Source organism: Crotalus tigris, unplaced genomic scaffold, assembly GCF_016545835.1.
Source record: "Crotalus tigris isolate CLP2741 ecotype Arizona unplaced genomic scaffold, ASM1654583v1 scf7180000019483.1746242, whole genome shotgun sequence".
Classification (NCBI taxonomy): Eukaryota; Metazoa; Chordata; class Lepidosauria; order Squamata; family Viperidae; genus Crotalus; species Crotalus tigris.
This window is the reverse complement of record NW_024097562.1, coordinates 481,446-500,919: the sequence shown is the minus strand read 5'-3', so window position 1 is coordinate 500,919 and position 19,474 is coordinate 481,446. Positions and strand designations below refer to the sequence as shown.

Below are 19,474 nucleotides of genomic sequence, written 5' to 3'. Positions count from 1 at the left end.
AGAGTTGTAGCCAATCAGAGCTTAGACTGGAATAAAAAACAAAGGGACCAACACTCAAATGACCTTGAGGAGGATCAAAATGGAAAATGTGAGCTGGGAATGGAGTTGCAATAAATTAGGAGAGGAGGGTGGGTGATATTGTTAACTTGCACATTCTAGAAATAGTGGGTGGGTGGGTGGATTTTCAGAGAACAAATGGTGACCTGAAGATGGCTCTGCTAAAAGTGGAGTCAATGACCGCAGCTAAATGAAGAGCTGGTGGGCAGAATGGCTCTTTTTAATTCCCCTCTGGACAAGGAGAGGACTTGAGATTGCCCTCAAGTGCTCTAAACCAGTGGTTCTCAACCTTTTTAATGCCGCGCCCCCAACCGGTCGTAAGTCGAGGACTACTCAACCGGTCGTAAGTCGAGGACTACTCAACTGGTGCAGCACCGTTTGCAGAATGGGACTTTTGGCGGGCTCAGCAGGGCAGAGACAGCCTGGACAATTCCTATTGGCTTTTGAAAGCCAATAGAATTAGACTCTATTCAAGAGAGTCTATTCTATTGTCTTTCAAAAGCCAATAGAATAAAAGGGAGTAGCACAGCTAAGGAAAAGGGGGGAAAAAATGGCGGACTGCGTTGAGAACCACTGCTCTAAACAGTTGTTCCTCTTGATAAGATTGCAAGAAAGTGGTCCAATAAGTTTAGAATTCTGGGAGATGAGGGAATAGCTACTTTGTTCAAATCGTAGTCAGTACATTTACAAGTACACTGGGTTGACATATTTCCTTTTCTAATCACTTTTAGAAATTGCTTGTCAACTACTTTTCATCTATTAGGAACTTTCGAACCAAGAAGTATGAAAATACCAGGTGATAAAATTGTGGAATTAATTATAAGAAATCTTCCCATGGGAAAATGCTTTTGTTCTGAGTTCTTTTTAAAAAAAAAACATGATCTGATGGGACTTTTAAAGTTGCACACAAGCGGGAACTAGAAGCAACTAATGATTACAGTCAAAGAAGAAGAACATTTAAATTGACTTACTAATTCAGAATGGAGCAAACTATTTAAACACTGGATATATTGAAGGATGTTTTTGAACAAGGGGACAACTACTTAATCTTACATGTGTCTATTTCTATAGATGGAGCATATTCAAAGGATGTTATGGAAGAGGACCAAGTTTTAATGGACAAGACTGAGATTGATCTCAAAGTGGATAAAAAAAATACAACAGGCCACAAAAATGATATGGAAAAAGATGCAACACTGGACACATCAAAGAATTCAGCTGATCTCATAATGATTAAATTCGATATGCAAATAATGACCTGGATAAGGATTTGATTATAGATAAAAGATGGGTATATAGGAAGAAGCTATCTTTTCTTCTATTTTAAGAGAAGGTTATTCATTATTAAAATCGTTTATACTTTTCATGAAGGAGGAGATGACTTCTTTATATATTTTTTTTTTCTTGACTGTATTCGTCATTTTCTTTTTTTTTTTCTATTCTCATTTCCTTCCCAGCCGCTTCGATTTATTTTTAAATTTGTGTAGGTAGTCCTCAACGTGCGCCAACTGAGCCCGAACTTTCTGTTGCTAAGTGAGACACTTGTTAAGTGGGTGTTGCCCCCGTTTTATGACCTCTCCTGCCACAGTTGTTAAGTGAATCGCTGCAGTTGTTAAGTTAGTAAGTGAATCTGGCATTCCCCCGTGGACTTTGCTTGTCAGCAGGTCGCGAAAGGGGGATCACGTGACCCCGGGACACTGCAACCGTCATAAATATGAATCAGTTGCCGAGCGCCTGAATTTTGATCACGTGACCACGGGGGGGGGGATGCTGCAAATGGTCGTAAGTGTGAAAAACGGTCACAAGTCACTTTTTTTTAGTTCTGTTGTAAGCTTGAACGGTCACTAAGTGAACTGTTGTAAGTTGAGGACTACCTGTATTGGTGTTTTATTGCTGTAATTGTAGTTTTTAATGAAATGACTATTAGAACGGATGGATAGCCCATAAGAGCAATGAGGAAGCATGAAGGACAGATCTGGCCTAGCAGTAATCTTCCCAAAGATTCTCACCCAGCACATTCCCGATATTATTGAAAGATGGTTGCGTGTCAACATTTTACCGTTTACCACTAGATGAAACGTGTGCTTCTCACGCTGCTTGTTAATGGGATTGGTCAGCACCACGGTGTAATTCCCAGCATCCTTTTCACTCATTTCAGTAATCATTAAAGAGTAACCAAGTTTCACGGTACGATTTGCGACAATGGCTTCTCCATTTTTATACCTGCAAAACATAGTTGATTCTGTGGTTTGAGAGATGAGGAGAGAGAGAACTGATAATAAAACAATCGAACCATTTTCTACATTTCTACATTCTCAAGATGCAACGAGAGAATCTAATTTTGCCTGCAAAATGTTCCTAAGATTAGGTTAGAGTTATCTATTTGAAATTCTCAGTGAAGTTCAGGGCTAAACAGGGATTTTCATTTGTTTGAAAAGATAAATTTAAAAGAAAATGGAAGCAGTTAAACACTAAGCGCATAGTTTTATAGTAAATAATATCACCGTAATAACAAAAGCATAAAACTTTATTACGGAGTATGCTTTCTACAGCCGTTCACAAAGAAATCAGAAGTCCAGCATTTTCTTTTAGAACTTCAATGTTTCTATGTGATTGGACGTTGTAAAATGTATACAGAAAGGGGGAGAAGCTAAAAAAAGAATAAGATTTGCTGAGGTTCTTACCATTTTGCTTCTGGAGGTGGATATGCTTTGAATAATACAGGAACTTTTGCTGGTTCTCTGAGAACGGTCTCCACCAGAAGTGGCATTTTACCCAAAAAGAGAAAAGGCTTTTCTATCAAAAAGTTAAAAGACAATTATTTAAAACAGTGGACAATATAGGTCAAGAATAGGCAACCTTGGCTCTTTTATGTCTCGTGGACTTCAACTCCCAGAATTCCTGAGCCAGCAGAAATTCTGGGAGTTGAAGTCCACGAGTCATAAAAGGTTGCCTACCCCTGATATAGGTGATAATATTAATAATATAATGGATATTGCTACCCCTAGTAAGAAACACAGTTTTCAAATTGCTTATTGACTTTAGAAACCAAAACCAACCGTTAACCTCTCAAAACAATCATGTTATGATGTTTATTTCACTTACCTATGGTAAAAAAACAACAACACTGAATTGACGAATATGGATATCCAGCTAAGCCATAGTTTGTACAACAAGCCACAGTAGACTGCTTACGGACACAATAAGCCATGTTTTTTGCTAAACTAAGACCCAGCAGCTTAGCTAGCACATGTTTGAACCCATTCATCAAACCACAAAGTCTCTCAGTCAAGATTATCACAGTGGTGGGTGAGTAACAACAGCTAAATTTGATGCTCACGAATATGGAGAAAATCAATCTTATCAATATTTAAAGTTAGCTTATTTAGTCCAGCGTGGCCACGCTGGTTGAAGTTGATGAGAGTTTTCGTTAGGAAGTCTTAGTAGACGGGAGATTCTAGGTTGAAGTTACTTCTGATGTCTTATTTCGAACAACCTTGCTCACTTTGCAATTTTCTGCTAAGACTAGGCATGTGTGAAAGGGGTGATATTCCAGATTATATTTTCATTCCTTAATTATTTGTTAGATTTCTACTCTACCTTTGCTTCAGGAACTCAAGACTGTGTGGATAGTATTTTCTCCTCCAATTCTTTTCCAACAACTATATGTTAGCTTGAAAGAGAGACGCTGGTCCTAGTGCACCAATTCAGGTTCTCTGATTAAGGGTGAATTTAACTCAGACGCTACTTCAGGGGTCTTCAAACTTGGCAACTTTAAGACTTGTGGACTTCAACTCCCAGAATTCCTCAGCCAGGCTGAGGAATTCTGGGAGTTGAAGTCCACAAGTCTTAAAGTTGCCATGTTTGAGGACCCCTGCTCTGCTCAAGTCTAGCCCAACCCTGTAGCCACTATATTGTATATTTAACTGATTCTGATACTACACTGATTGAAACTGTCTTACCCTATCGTTACCGAACCTTTTTGACAGCAGCTAGTCAACAAAGTGAAGAGGAATGCTAGAAGAGGGAAGAATTTATTCCAACAGCTGTCTTGCATTTCTAAACATGCTCACTTGTGATCTAGCAAGGCACTTTTTTCCTCATCGATTCAGATGTAAGTGGCTCTTATTTGTAGACTATACGTTCATTTTACTTTTGGCCATCCTCAAAAAGAAGGTAGCTTATTAGCTTATAGCAGTGGTTCTCAACCTTTTCTTCACCAAGGACCCCCTTTAAATACCTGTTGTGGCCACAGACAATGCCCCCCCCCCAGAACTAAGATTTAAATCATAACATTTTTTTTCAAGTCTTTGCAGACTACCTGTGATATCATCGCGGACCACAGGGGTCCACAGACCACAGGTTGTGAACCACTGGCTTATAGGGTTCATTCTGAAGATGAACGAAAGTTGGGCTCAAGTTGTTTGCCTTGATTTTGTGGACAATCACTTTCATGGTCTCTCCCAGGAGCTCACATTTTAGGACTGTAAAGCCCTAATCAACCCCAAATCAAGCCTTACCGTGAACAATGACATTAATTTTGTGTTTCTTGGTCATCAGGCTGTTGGTGGCCGTGCAGATATACAGACCTCCATCACTTAAAGTCACGTGTTCAATGGTGAGGGTGCTCACAAATTTCTTCATTTCGCTGCCCAAGGGGGTCATCACATCCTTGAATGCAGCATTCATTCTCTGCAACAAAGTTCAACGTCATTTACTCAGCATTATCCTTCCAGCTGTCCCTCACCTGGAGACTGGGATGGTTCATGAGAAAGCATTGCAATCAAAGATCCATGTGGGCGGTATTATTGTAGATTTTGATGTTAAGGAAACTAATTTGATATTGAATTTAATAACAGCAGCAAGGCTGGTGGTAGGGCAATATTGGAAGAAAGATTCCTTGCCAACTATAGAAGAATGGACCCTTAAGGTTTCAAATTTAGCAGAAATGGCAAAAATCTCGGCTTATTTGAAGGATCATTCACAAGAGAGATATATTTCGGTTTGGAGAAGATGGATAGACTATATTCAGAATAAACATGGGACTAAAAAGCTCCATTTATTTTATGAATAAATTTTAGAATTATTAGTTATTATTATTATTAATAGTTTATTATAGTGAAATGTTTATTACATTGTATTGTTTATGAATTAGGATTTTAATTTGTTTAAATGATTAAGTTTATTTGTAAATTGTTTACTTTGTGTTAAAAGGGAGTTAAAGCGCATTATAGTTGTTTATCTATATAGTTGGTTAATGTTAGTTAAATTATGATTATTATATTTGTTACGCTGTATTCAGCTCTGGGAAGTGGGGGAGGGGAGGGGAGGGGGGAGGGTGGGTGAGTTTTGGGGTGTATTTTGTAATTCTTGTAAAACTTTTAATTAAAAAAAAAAAAAAGATCCATGTGGGCACAAAGGGGCAAGTCTTATTCACAACGCTGTGTCCAAAATCTTGCAGATTTTGACTCACAACCCAGCAGATGTCCCGGCCCAATGGCCTTAAAACGTGTAATGAGACCAGAAGGAAGAAAACAGGGATACATTTATTAGCGTTAGGTCTCTGACTCCTGAGACAAACTCAGCGGATGTAGCCACTGGAGTAGATGAACATCATCCTTCTTGTTGTCCCAAAGATGCTTCTTCAGGAGGCAGCTGGACTTTCTTGTTTTTCTTTGAAGACGTTTCGCTCCTCATCCAAGAAGCTTCTTCAGCCCTGACTGGATGGTGGGGAATGGAAGGATTTCTACTCCTGGCAGACAGCTGGTCATTTGCATTCTTTTAGAGCAGTAGTGGCGAACCTATGGCACGAGTGACAGAGGCGGCACTTGGAGCCCTCTCTGTGGGCACGCACACTGTCGCCCCAGCCCTGCCTCCCCCCACAGCCCACTCCTCACCAGCAGCCCCCTGGAGAAGAATCATCCCCGGGTGCGGCCCACATGGAGCAGCGCAGCCAAGCACATGGCAGCTGGGCAGCACATGATGCTGCGGGGCACGGGCGGAGGGTGTGGCCACCATGGCACTGCAGGGCTGCCTGGGCGATCTGCGGCAGGCCGTGTATGGCCCTGAGGGCGGGTGGGGTGAGGACGGAGCAGGGCGGGGGCAGGTGGGTGGAGTGGGGGCGGGCCAGGGCCGGGGCAGTTTTGGGGCACTCGGTCTCTAAAAGGTTCGCCATCACTGTTTTAGAGAGTCGTTGAGGCCACTTGGAGGTTTACCTGTGTCCTCAGGGTCACCTGAGTAGTGCAAATGGATGTGGAGCCTTCTCGGCTGCTGGATATTTTCTGCCCGAGGTTCCTTCACTGTTGAAGACAGGCACAGGCTGTTGGGGATGAGTTTGTGTTGTCGTTCAAGCTGAAACGGTTCCTGAAATCTGCCATGTTTTCTGGAACATCCATTCCTACTCCTGCACCATTCGAAGGGTGTTCATCCCCAAGTGCATAGCTAAATGTCTACGGAGATTCTCAGTCATCCAAGCCATGGTTGTCCCAAATGACCATTCCTCACCGTCCAAGTCAGAGCTGAAGAATCTTCTGGATGAGAAGCAAAACCCTGTATTTGTCCCAAAGGTGCTTTTTCACGAGGCAACTGGATTTCCTTGTTTTTCTTTGAAGACGTTTCGCTTCTCATCCAAGAAGCTTCTTCAGCTCTGACTGGATGGTGGGGAATGGAAGGATTTATGCTCCTTGCAAGCAGCTGGTCATTTGCCTTCTTTCTGAGAGTCATTGAGGCCACTTGGAGGTTTGTCTGGGTCCTCAGGATCACCTGAGTTACTGTTGAACACTGTTGAACAAACGCACAGGATGTTGGGGATGAGTCTGTGTTGCCTGCATCTCAACAGGGGCAAAAAACATCCTGCAGAAAACACAGCTCCACAACACAACGCTTTCAGCAGCTCCAAGAAGGCTCCACACCCATTTGCACCACTCAGATGACCCTGAAGACACGAACAAAATTCCAAGTGGCCTCAACGACTCTCTAAAACAATGCAAATGACCAGCGGTCTGCAAGGAATGTAAATCCTTCTATTCCCCACCTTCCAGTCAGAGCTGAAGGAGCTTCCTGGATGAGAAGCGAAATGTCTTCAAAGAAAAACGAGAAAGTTCAGTTGCCTGGTGAAAAAGCTCTTGTGGGACAACCACGATCTGGATGAGTGGGAATCTCCATAGACACCCCTCTTGTTAATAATGGCACCAGATGGGAAGTAGCCATTCAACCGTTGCTCATGAGGTTCCTGTCCCATGAATTTCCTCTCTTTGTCCATCAACCAAAGTTTACCAAGCAGGCCCTCTATGGGAAAATAAAGAACGGTTCTCTGCCTGCAACTCAGTGACATTTTGGGTAAAAAAAAGAACAAAAAAAAATACGAATGTATGATTTACAGTTTTGATGACTTGTCAGGGTAGATTATAGAAAGAAGAGAGGTAACGTAACCATGGAGTAAGAGGTAAAATTATAATTGTAATTTCTACAAAGATTGGAAGTTACTTCATTGTATCTTTTAGCTTTCTTCTCTGCCTTTCTTTCACTTTTTTCCTTCCTTGAACTTTTAGCTTTTTCTTTCATTTCTTTCTATTTCTTCCTTCACACGAGTTTTCATCAGTGTTTATTCTCAACGCTGCTAATATTGAATATTCTTGCTTTGACAAAATATGCAGAGCTGTCTGGTATTTTTAGAGTTAATTCAGATGATAGAGAAAAGGGAAAGGAAATAACAAAAGCCCGGGAAAAGGAACGGAAGTGAATCTCTGCCCTCTGGGCTAATTGGAAGATGTGGCTTGTGACTGCAAGGTAAGGGAGGGGTTAGCAAGAAAAGTTAGATGCCAGCAAGAGGAATTCAGATTCTGGCATAAACCTCCATGATGTGCCATCAATTTGTAACAATGGTAATAAATGCTTTAGGATAAACATGACTGGAAGTTCTTTGAAGTGTTTCATTAGTCGGAACCATGACATTTTTCTTCTTTAAAAAAAAACTTTAATAAAAAAATAGCTACATAAAAAAACACGCTCCCCAACGTTCCACGGACGATCACACCCCAGATATTTTCCCCTGCTTAGCCCTTCCATCTCAGCATTCTCTACTTTTCCCCTTACAGAGCATTTTCTCTCTCTTCTTTCTCACAAGCCGGGCTTCATGTTAAGTTTTGTGTAAATCAGTTGTCTCTAGGAAACAGAGGGGGGAGGTGGAAGAGAACCCAAGCTTGGCTCTCAGTGATCCAGCTCAACCAACTTTACTACGATGATGATGATGATGATGAAGATGATGATGATGATGATGATAATAATAATAATAATAATAATAATAATAATAATAATAATTAGCACAAGCATTAAAAGATGCAAATACTGCAATAGCAAGTATAAGCACCAATTCACTGCAAGAAACAAACCAACTAATGTACAGCACAGCTGCAGTTATAACAGAATACCTGGGATGCAAAATCAACAAAGAAGAAAAACAAACAAACAGTGCACCAGAAAAATGGAAGGTTAGACTAGAAAATAAGATCAGCAAGTTAAGATCACATGCAAGCAAGCTAGAACAGATGAAAGAAAAGAAGCTGAAGAACAAGAAGACCAAAGAATACCTAATCAAGAAATACCACTTAGAAACAAGGAAGATCAAGGAAGCACTGGAAATAATAAAGCAACAAATAACAGCTATAGCCAGGAAAATCAGTAGATATGAAGCTCGAATTGCAAACTATAGGCAGAACCTCCAATTTCAATCCAATCAGAAACGTTTCTACCAATCCATCAATGGAGAAACTGCAAGGAATCAGTCAGTACCTGACAAGGAAGAAACAGTGCAGTTCTGGAAGCAGATATGGGATAACCCAAAGAAATACAACAAGGATGCGGCTTGGTTAAAAGAGGTGGATGCAAATAAAACAGAAGTTGAAATGAAAGAACTAGTAATAACAACAAAAATGGTAGAAAAAAGAGCAAAGAAAATCAAAAATTGGTCAGCACCAGGTGAAGATGAACTGCATGGGTTTTGGTTGAAACATCTAACTGTTATACACCCACTCATTGCCAAACAATTCAACAATATACTACAAGGAGGAGAAATTGAAAAGTGGCTAACAACTGGGAAAACCTACCTAATAATGAAAAATCCAGCAAAAGGGGCAACACCAGATAACTACAGGCCAATTACTTGCTTACCAACAACTTTCAAATTACTAACTGGTGTAGTAGCTGATGCAGTGCAACAGCATCTAGTTGAAAACAATCTCTTTCCACCTGAGCAGAAAGGAAACCGCCCCAATAGCAGAGGAACAAAAGATCAACTCCTAATAGACAAAATGATCTTGGAAAACTGCAAGAGAAGGAAGACCAACCTGAATGTGGCATGGATTGACTACAAAAAGGCATTTGACTCTCTGCCACATGATTGGATAATAAAGTGCCTAGAAATAACAGGAGTCAGTAGAAACATCAGAAAATTTGTGCAAAGATCGATGGCACAATGGAAGACACAGTTGCAGATCAATGGTGAGAGGCTGGGAGAGGTTAATATCAAGAGAGGAATATTTCAAGGAGATTCATTATCACCATTACTATTTGTTATTGCACTGTTTCCTCTGTCAACAATACTGAATAACTCAGGACATGGCTATCAAACATCAAAAACATCTGCCAGACTATCCCACCTCCTTTATATGGATGATCTGAAGCTGTATGGAAAAACATCATCTGAAATAGAATCGCTGCTCAACACTGTCCGTATATATAGCCAAGATATTGTAATGGAGTTTGGCTTGGACAAATGTGCCACACTTACTATCAAACAAGGAAAAATAATGAAAACTGAAGGAATCAAGATGCCCCACGAAAATAACATTAAGAGTCTGGATGAGGAAGAGTACTACAAATACTTGGGTATCCTTCAAGCTGACAACATCAAGCACACTGAAGTCAAGAAAAAGATTAGAGGTGAATACATCAAGAGAGTGAAGAAGATCTTAAAATCCAAACTCAATGGAGGAAATACCATAAAGGCAATCAACACCTGGGCAATCCCAGTCATTAGGTACACAGCTGGAATAGTGGACTGGACTCAAGCAGAACTAAAAGCAATGGATAGGCAGACCAGAAAAATAATGACAATGAATCATGCCCTTCATCCACGCAGTGACATTGATAGACTTTATCTACCAAGGCAAATAGGTGGGCGTGGAATGCTACAAGTACATCAGATGGTTGAAGAAGAAAAAATGGCTTTGGAAGAATATCTGAAGAACAATGATGAAGATGCACTGAAATTAGTATATCAGGAAGGCTTACTAACTACTGGAGAGACCAAACTGGCCTACAAGAAAGACCAAATGAAGAACAGAATAGAGGCATGGGAAGACAAAGCACTACATGGCCAATACATGAAAAAAATAGCTGGGAAAGCAGATAATAATAAGACCTGGCAATGGCTAAGAGCAGGAAAATTGAAGAAAGAGACCGAGGGACTAATTCTGGCTGCACAAGACCAAGCCTTAAGGACAAATGCATACAAAGTCAAAATTGAGAAGACAGCAACAGACAGTAAGTGCCGCCTATGCAAAGAAGCTGAAGAAACAGTGGACCACTTGGTAAGCTGTTGCAAGAAGATTGCACAAACTGATTACAAGCAGCGGCATGACAAAGTAGCAACAATGGTGCATTGGAAGATCTGCAAAAAATATCATTTGCCTGTAAGCAAAAACTGGTGGGATCATAAAATAGAGAAAGTCATAGAAAATGATAAAATTAAACTGCTCTGGGACTTCAGAATTCAAACAGACAAGCACCTGCAACATAACACCCCAGACTTAACAATTGTCGATAAGAAAGACAAAAAAGTCTGGATAGTGGACGTGGCAGTGCCTGGAGATAGCAGAATAGAAGAGAAAGAACTGGAGAAGATAACAAAATACAAAGACCTACAAATAGAAATAGAAAGACTGTGGCAAAAGCAAGCAAGGGTAGTACCAATAGTCATAGGCTCCTTGGGTGCAATCCCAAAACAACTGGAGCACCACTTGAACACCACTGGCATTGACAAATTCGCTATTAGTCAATTGCAAAAGGCGGCCTTACTAGGAACTGCTTCCATCCTGCGACGATATCTGTAATACCATCAAACATCCACATCTGCCTATCCCAGGTCCTGGGTAAGGACTCGATAGGTAGACAAAATGCCAAATCCAGTCTGAACATCTGGCTGACTGTGCGATGATCCATAATAATAATAATAAAGTTGGAAGGGACTTTGGAGTTCATCTAGTCCAGTGATTCTCAACCTTTCTAATGCCGTGACCCCATAATACAGTTCTCCATGTTGTGGTGACCCCCAAGTGGGTGTGGCCACCAATAAGAGGGAGTAGGAAAGCTAGGGAAAAGGGAAAAAAATGGCGGACAGCGTGGTTTGGCGACCCCCGTGAAATGGTCATTCGACCCCAAATGGGGTCCCGACCCACAGGTTGAGAACCACTGATCTAGTCCAACCTCCTGCTCAGGCAGAAAACCCTATACCAGTGATGGCGAACCTTTTAGAGACCGAGTACCCAAACTGCAACCCAAAACCCACTTATGTATTGTCGGGTGCTGGGTGGGCATGGCCCATTGGCTGGGTGTGGCCAACTGGGTGGGCGTGGCTGTGTTGGTAACGGCAGACAGGGTGGACCTGAAAAGTTCAATCAATCAATTCCAACTTTGCAAGATCTTTTTTTCCCCCGCGAGAAGTTGAAATTGATTGATTGATTGAACTTTTTTTTTTCACACAGCGGCAGAGGCCTAAAGCGAAAAGGTTTTATAAAACCCAGCTGAAGGCCTAGGACTGGGGCGACAGCACACGTGCCCACAGAGAGGGCTCTGAGTGCCACCTGTGGCACGTGTGCCATAGGTTTGCCACCAGGGCCCTATACCATTTCGGACAAATGGCTGTCCAGTCTCTTCTTAAAAACTTCCAGTGTTGGGGCATTCACCCCTCCTGGAGGCAGGTTGTTCCATTGGTTAATTGTTCTCACTGTTAAGGAAGTTTCTCCTTAGTTCTAGGTTGCTTCTCTCCTTGATCAGTTTCCATTCGTTGCTTCTTGTCCTGCCTTCAGGGGCTTTGGAAAATAGCTTAATTCCCTCTTCTTTCTGGCAGCCCCTGAGATATTGGAACACTGCCATCTTGTCCCCCCTCGTCCTTCTCTTCATTAAACTAGACATACCCAATTCCAGCAACCGTTCCTTATATGTTTTAGCCTCCAGTCCCCTGATCACCTTTGTTGCTCTTCTCTGTACTCTTTCTAGAGTCTCAACATCTTTTTTACATCGTGGTGACCAAAACTGGATGCAGTATTCCAAGTGTGGCGGACTAATCTGATGACTCAAATTGATTGCTTTGATCAATGCATTTGGAATATTAAAAAAAAAAAAGAGTAACACCCAACATGGCCTCTTAGCAAATCCTTTGATTTGGAGGCCCCCTTGTTTCTGTTACCTGTTTTGAAGGGTAATCCCACTGAAACTCGATTCTCACATTCAGCTCGGTCCTTGCGGTACAATTTAAGGATAGCTTCTCTCCTGCTGCCAGCTCGACGTGGTGCAGGGGGCTCACGTTGAGTTCGTGGATTTTATAACCTAAATGGAGGGGAACAAATCAGAAGTGCAACTCCACCGAAAGTTATGTAGAGAACATACAATTGTTCCCATTCTCAAAGTGGGAAATGAACAAATGACATGGGGAAACGGGTAGTCAGAAACAAATTTTAAAAAAACAGTATTTTTGGCCTCGAATGCAAACAGTGCATGCCCCATTTAGTTCTGCTACTCAGGCTTCGCTACCTGTCCAGTCTGTGGAAACTTCTCGATGATGAACGTTGAATTGATTAGCTAAATATTTTAACTAGAATTGATAAAGCTCAAAACAGCAAGTCTATCAATAAACATTGACATCTGAAATCCTCGGAAACTATAAGTTGTACCGGAACATTAGAAGAGCGAAAGAGAACATATAGTAGCCCTCAACTTACAACAGTTCCTTTAGTGACCATTCCAAGTTACAACGGCACTGAAAAAAGTGACTTATGAACTGTTTTTCACACTTATGACCAATGCAACATCCCCATAGTCACGTGATCAAAAACGGGACACTTGGCAGCCGATTCATATTTATAACGGTCGCAGTGTCCCCTTTTGTGATCTTCTGACAAGCAAAGTCAATGGAGGAAGCCAAATTCACTTAGTAATCATGTTGCTACCTTAACAACTTCAGTGATTCACTTAACAACTGTGGCAAGAAAGAGCAAAACTCACTTAACAACTGCCTTGCTTAGCAATAGAAATTTTGGACTCAGTTGTGGTCATAAGTTGAGGACTACCTGTACTGAAAAAAAAAAGCAATAAAAAGTGTTTCAAGAGAAAAAAAATTGATGTCAGCTACCAGGTCATTAAGAAAACCAAGAAACTCAACATTAAGAAAACCAAAATCATGGCATCCGGCCCTTTCAATTCCTGGCAAATAGATGGGGAAGAAATGGAAGTAGTGACAGATTTTATTTTCCTGGGCTCCAAGATCACCTCAGATGAGGATTGCCGCTAAGAAATTAAAAGACGCTTGCTCCTGGGGAGGAAAGCTGTGGCAAATCTAGACAGCATACTAAAAAGCAGAGACATCACCCTGCCAACAAAAGTACATCTAGTCCAGGCCATGGTTTTCCCAGTTGCAATGTATGGCTGTGAAAGTTGGACCATAAGAAAGGCTGAGCACCAAAGAATGGAGGCCTTTGAACTCTGGTGCTGGAGAAGACTCCTACGAGTCCCTTGGACTGCAAGGCGTTCAAACCGGTCAGTCCTAGAGGAGATCAACCCCGACTGCTCTTTAGAAGGCCAGATCCTGAAGTTGAAACTCAAGTACTTTGGCCACCTAAGGAGAAGGAAGGATTCACTGGAGAAGAGCCTAATGCTGGGAAAGATGGAGGGCAACAGAAGAAGGGGACGACAGAGAATGAGGTGGCTGGATGGAGTCACAGAAGCAGTAGGCGTGAGCTTAAATGGACTCCAGGAGATGGTAGAGAACAGGAAGGCCTGGAGGAACATTGTCCATGGGGTCACGATGGGTCGGACACGACTTCGTAGCTAACAGCAACAGCAACAGGTCATTAAGTTCCATCTGAGTGGGACTTTATCTTCCCCTTTTGATTATCAATCTATTGTGGTGTTTTAAATTCTCATTTTCCAAATGGTTGCTTTATAAACACCCAAATAAATAAACAAAGCCTATTGCTTACCTAAAACCACCACGACGTACATCACGGATTGATAGCTTTCACCATCTACCTTAGCTTTGCAGAAGACCATCCCTACATCACTGATCAGGTTAGCGGGAATTGTGAAACCCTTTTGATTATCCCAGATAATTGACTTTCCATCAGGAACAAATGTTTTCTCTGGATATTTCTACATGAACAACAAAACAACAATAACTTTAATTTGGATGTTCTCTAAAATAACCTAGCAGTTAGATGCAGAACTAAAAAGCCCCATTTGACTTTGAAATGGCATGTCAAGAGATAAGACATCAGTAAAGTCTAAATCAGTGGTTCTCAACCTTTTTAATGCCGCGACCCCCCAACCGGTCGTAAGTCGAGGACTACTCAACCGGTCGTAAGTCGAGGACTACTCAACTGGTACAGCACCGTTTGCAGAATGGGACTTCTGGCGGGCTCAGCAGGGCAGAGACAGCCTGGACAATTCCTATTGGCTTTTGAAAGCCAATAGAATTAGACTCTGTTCAAGAGAGTCTATTCTATTGGCTTTCAAAAGCCAATAGAATAAAAGGGAGTAGCCCAGCTAAGGAAAAGGGGGGAAAAAATGGCGGACTGTGTTGTTTGGCGACCCCCGTGAAATGCTCGTTCGACCCCAAATGGGGTCCCGACCCACAGGTTGAGAACCACTGCTCTAAATCAAATTTCAACTGAAACATAATAAAAATGAAAACCAGTTAAATGCAAATGCATTGCAATGATTATTCTCCATGCGCTGAATTATGTTTCCATTATGCCAGGTTTAAATTTACAAACACGTCATCATTTTTGGGAAGGGTTTTGGAAGTCACATCAAAACTTTGGGGAACAGAGACCTAATATTGGGCCACAGTCATGCACCTTGGACCTAGTAAATTATGGAAGTATCTTTCATAACCTAATTTCCCCTTTCTATTTACATTTTTTTTACCCGTTATCAGACCATCTGCCTCAAACGTAAAATAGGTGACGTCACCATGAAAATAAAAAAGAGCTAGAATCACTGAGAAAATGAAATATGATTGTTCGCCTTACTGCATGGAGTGACACGTTCAGATTTGATGAGGATCCGAGGCATGGAATCACCACAGTTTTGTTTCTGGTTATATACACAACCCCAGGCTCATTGGCTGACATCACAAATGGAGATCTGTAATCTGAAGAATGTAGAAAATCTAAATATCATTGAACTTCAAGAATTCTCTTATTGAAAGCAATTCATTCACAGCAATCTATCCTAGGAGTTGGAGTCCACCGACTGTACTTATAGGATCGTGGTGGCGAACCTATGGCACGCATGCCACAGGTGGCACACAGAGCCCTCTCTGTGGGCAGGTGCGCCATCGGCCCAGTCCTAGGCCTTCAGCTCGGTTTTATAAAACCTTTTCGCTTTAGGCCTCTGCCACTGTGTGCAAAAAAAAAAAAAAAAAAAGCTTCAATCAATCAATCAATTTCAACTTCTCACGGAAAAAAAAAGATATCGCAAAGTTGGAATTGATTGATTGAACTTTTTAGTCCCACCCAGTCTGCCGTTCTCCGCAACCACGCCCATCCAATGAGCCATGCCCACCCAATGGGCCACACCCACCCAATGGGCCACACCCACCCAATGGGCCACGCCCACCCGGCACCCGACGATACATAAGTGGGTTTTGGGTTGCAGTTTGGGACTCGGTCTCTCAAAGGTTCGCCATCACTGTTATAGGAGATTGAACACTGATGTCACCAGGGGTGAACTATGAATTGGGGCAGCTCCTCAAAACTCATAGATCAGTCAAACAAGAAAGAAAGCTAAAGAGGAACGCTGGCTGTAGTTTAAGTGTGCGCTGTTTTATAACTCTGGTGGTGCGGTGGTTAGAATGAAATATTGCAGGCTGACTCGGCCCACAGCCTGGAGTTCGATCGTGATGGGGCTCAAGGTTGACTCAGCCTTCCATCCTTCCAAGGCTGGTAAAATGAGGACCCAGATTGTTGGGGGCAACACATTCAGCACCTGTTTTAGCAATATAACAACAAGCCAGTACAAATTCCAAATGGCCTGTAAATTGACTACATATCTAATGCCAGCCCTTATACGTGTTTCCGCACTATCATATTCTGCAGAACTATAACTATTCTGCAGTCCTGCCGGTGCTGAGTATTGCGAAATAACAGCAACTGGAGCCAAGTTTCTCTTTTCTTAAGAGGTAACAGATGCGAAAAATTCCATGGGCCCTTTTAATTCACTTTCTGATTATCCTCATGATAATTAGGAAAAAAAACTACAAGCAGAACTGCCAGGAATAATCTATAATTCAACTTCATTTGGAACACAGTGTGCCCAGTCTACATACATACATATATACATATACATATACATATACATATACATACATACATACATACATACATACATACATACATATATATATATATATATTCCGAAACAGAAGAATGTACAGGGGAAAAAAAAGCTGTCCAAACTTCCTGTCCAAACTTCCTGTTTGGGAATAACCGCAATGTTTGGGACTTACTAAGTTTGGAAAAGGATAAAGGAGAAAATGGTACTGAAAAAAATGCATCAGAAGATTACTTTCGCTTTCTCTCATATTAGCGGAATCCAACAAATCTGAATGAAGATTCAAAACATCATCAGAGTTAGTCCAACCCCCTGCTCAAGCAGGACCCTATCCCATTCCAGAAGCGGTTGTCCAGTTTCCTTAAAAGCCTCCTGTGATGGAGCACCCACAACTTCTGAAGGCAACCCGTTCCACTGGTTAATTGCTCTCATTATTAGGAAATACCGTTATCTTCTTAGTTCCAGGTTGTGTTTCTCCTTGATTAGTTTCCACCCGTCGTTTCTTGTCTTGCCTTCTGGTGCTTTGGAAAATAGATTGACTCCTTCTTCGTGGCAGCCCCTCAAATATTGGAACACTGCTATCATGTCACCTCTGCTCCTTCTTTTCATTAGACTAGACATATCCAATTCCTGCAGATGTTTAGCCTCCAGCCCCCTGATCATCTTTGTTGCTCTTCTCTGCACTCTTTCCAGAGTTTCAAATGTTTTTTATATCACGCTGACCAAAATTGGATGCAGTGTTCCAAATATGGTCTTACCAAGGCCTTACTGAGCAGAATTAATACTTCATGAGATCTTGATTCTATCCTTTTATTAATGCTGCCTAGGGTTGCACTGACATTTTTGGCTGCTGCCACACACTGCTGGTTCATATTTAACGAATTGTCCACTAGGACTCAGAGATCCCTCTCACCATTACTGCTATTGTGAGAAGTTTCACTCACATTTGGTTTTTCTTGCTTAAGTGTGAAACCTTACTTCTCTCACCACTGAATTTCATTTTGTTAAATAGGGCTTAGTGTTCAAGTCTGTTGGGCTCTTTCTGGATCTGGAACGTATTGTTGTTATAGAACAAATACGAAACAAATAAGGAAATAAAAAAACATTCTCCTTCATGACATGAAGGGAATGGGGGCAATGCTTGCAAATGTGGTTGTTAAGGCCCACCAATTTGTGTGGTTCCTAAAGCCAATTAGATCAATTGGTTTAGGACAGGGGTAGGCAACCTCGGCTCTTTTATGACTGGTGGACTTCAACTTCCAGAATTCCTAAGCCAGCCATGCTGAGGGCAAAGGGAGAGGTTTCCAAGCTGAGCCATGTTGGCTCAGGAATTCTGGGAGTTGAAGTCCACCAGTCATAAAAGAGCCAAGGTTGCCTACCCCTGATTTAGGAGAACCCATAGCTGAGCTTTGTTATAAAGTTTAGGTATATTTGGAACTTGGAGAATACTTGCCTCTTTGTACCAGTTGCTGGAGAACACAAATGAGAAGGCAATGTTGTAATGCCCATTTGTGATTGGCATGGTGGGATCGAGAGGATGAGTTGTTGTTGAGGTTCACATGACATAATATTAAGCCATTTTCTCGTTAAACAGAAAAAAGTCATTATCCCAGCATGCTCCTACCTTGTACATAAACATAAACACTTGATGAGGCATGATTGTCTTGGTAAAAACACTTGTAGGACCCCGTGTCATTGGCGATTACTTCCGTCAGAGTGAGCATCTTACAATAGGTATCACTGGAACACTCCGTCAGCGCGACTCGGTTTTCCATGTCGGTTTGATTGTTAGGCAAAAGCCAATCCAAAGCCCTCTCACCACTGGGGAATAAAAAGAGAAATCCATAAGCTACTTAAGGATATGTGAGCCCTATGGCATTCTCCATTAATGGTCTGCATCAACATTGTTAAAGCCATCAAAAGGCAGTCACTTCAAATACAGTCATGTTTAACGGAATGTATTCACTTATGTATCTATGATCCACTGAACAAGATACACGTGCATGAGAATTTAGTTTTTAACTATTTTCAAAAATAGTTTTTTTAAATGTAACCACTGTCTTTCAAACCTCAAATCACACTTTCCAAGTTTAGCATGATGTTCTATTTGTTTAGCTCCTCCATTATCAAATTGCAATGAGTTTATCTATCTATCTATCTATCTATCTATCTATCTATCTATCTAATTATCTATCTACCTATTTATCTATCTATTTTTCACATTTGTGTTCCACCATCTCCTTCAAAAAGGAAAAAGTTCACCAAATATAAGTGTTTGACTGATGCATTATTGGGGGTGATATACAGCATAGTTTGGTGTTAATGTGGAGAATGGCTATTTAATCTTTTTTGTTTGTTTTACTAATCTCAGCATGAACTGCTCAAATCTATCTTAAGCTTGCCTAACCATAATTTATCTAAACTGTCTTTGATCCCTGAGCTGAAATATTTGAATGCTTAAAACTGGATCATTGGATTGAGTCTAGTTTGAGCTAGTCTTAGCTGGTGCCCATTAAAATCAAAGGGTGTTAAATCAGCCAGGACTAAAAACAACTTTACTGGATCAAATCATTTTCTATGCAACCATATGCATGAAAAAAAAAATCTTTCTTGTGCTATATATGAATAGCATACTTTATTTGGTTGTGTGATTAGACACACAAGGAATTTGCCTCCAGTGCCAAAGCTCCCTGTGTATAAGCATGCAACAAAATAATAATAATCGTAACAATAATACCACCAATAAGAGGGGGCAGTAAAGATAATAAGGATAATAATACTACTACTGCCATATTACATAATGTCTATC

The 19,474-nt window shown here is 41.2% G+C and overlaps 1 protein-coding gene across 1 annotated transcript in view; it reads right to left on the bottom strand.

Annotated features, from left to right (window-relative positions):
* Window positions 1–19,474, bottom strand: part of KDR (kinase insert domain receptor) — a 79,455-nt gene that overhangs the window by 44,757 nt on the left and 15,224 nt on the right. The window contains exons 3-9 of the mRNA XM_039362889.1: window positions 18,290–18,486; window positions 15,363–15,484; window positions 14,313–14,481; window positions 12,524–12,663; window positions 4,578–4,749; window positions 2,742–2,853; window positions 2,117–2,280 (exon numbers count right to left, since the gene is read on the bottom strand). Of these exons, the coding sequence (XP_039218823.1) occupies window positions 2,117–2,280; window positions 2,742–2,853; window positions 4,578–4,749; window positions 12,524–12,663; window positions 14,313–14,481; window positions 15,363–15,484; window positions 18,290–18,486 (1,076 nt within the window). The remainder of the gene's footprint in view (window positions 1–2,116; window positions 2,281–2,741; window positions 2,854–4,577; window positions 4,750–12,523; window positions 12,664–14,312; window positions 14,482–15,362; window positions 15,485–18,289; window positions 18,487–19,474) is intronic.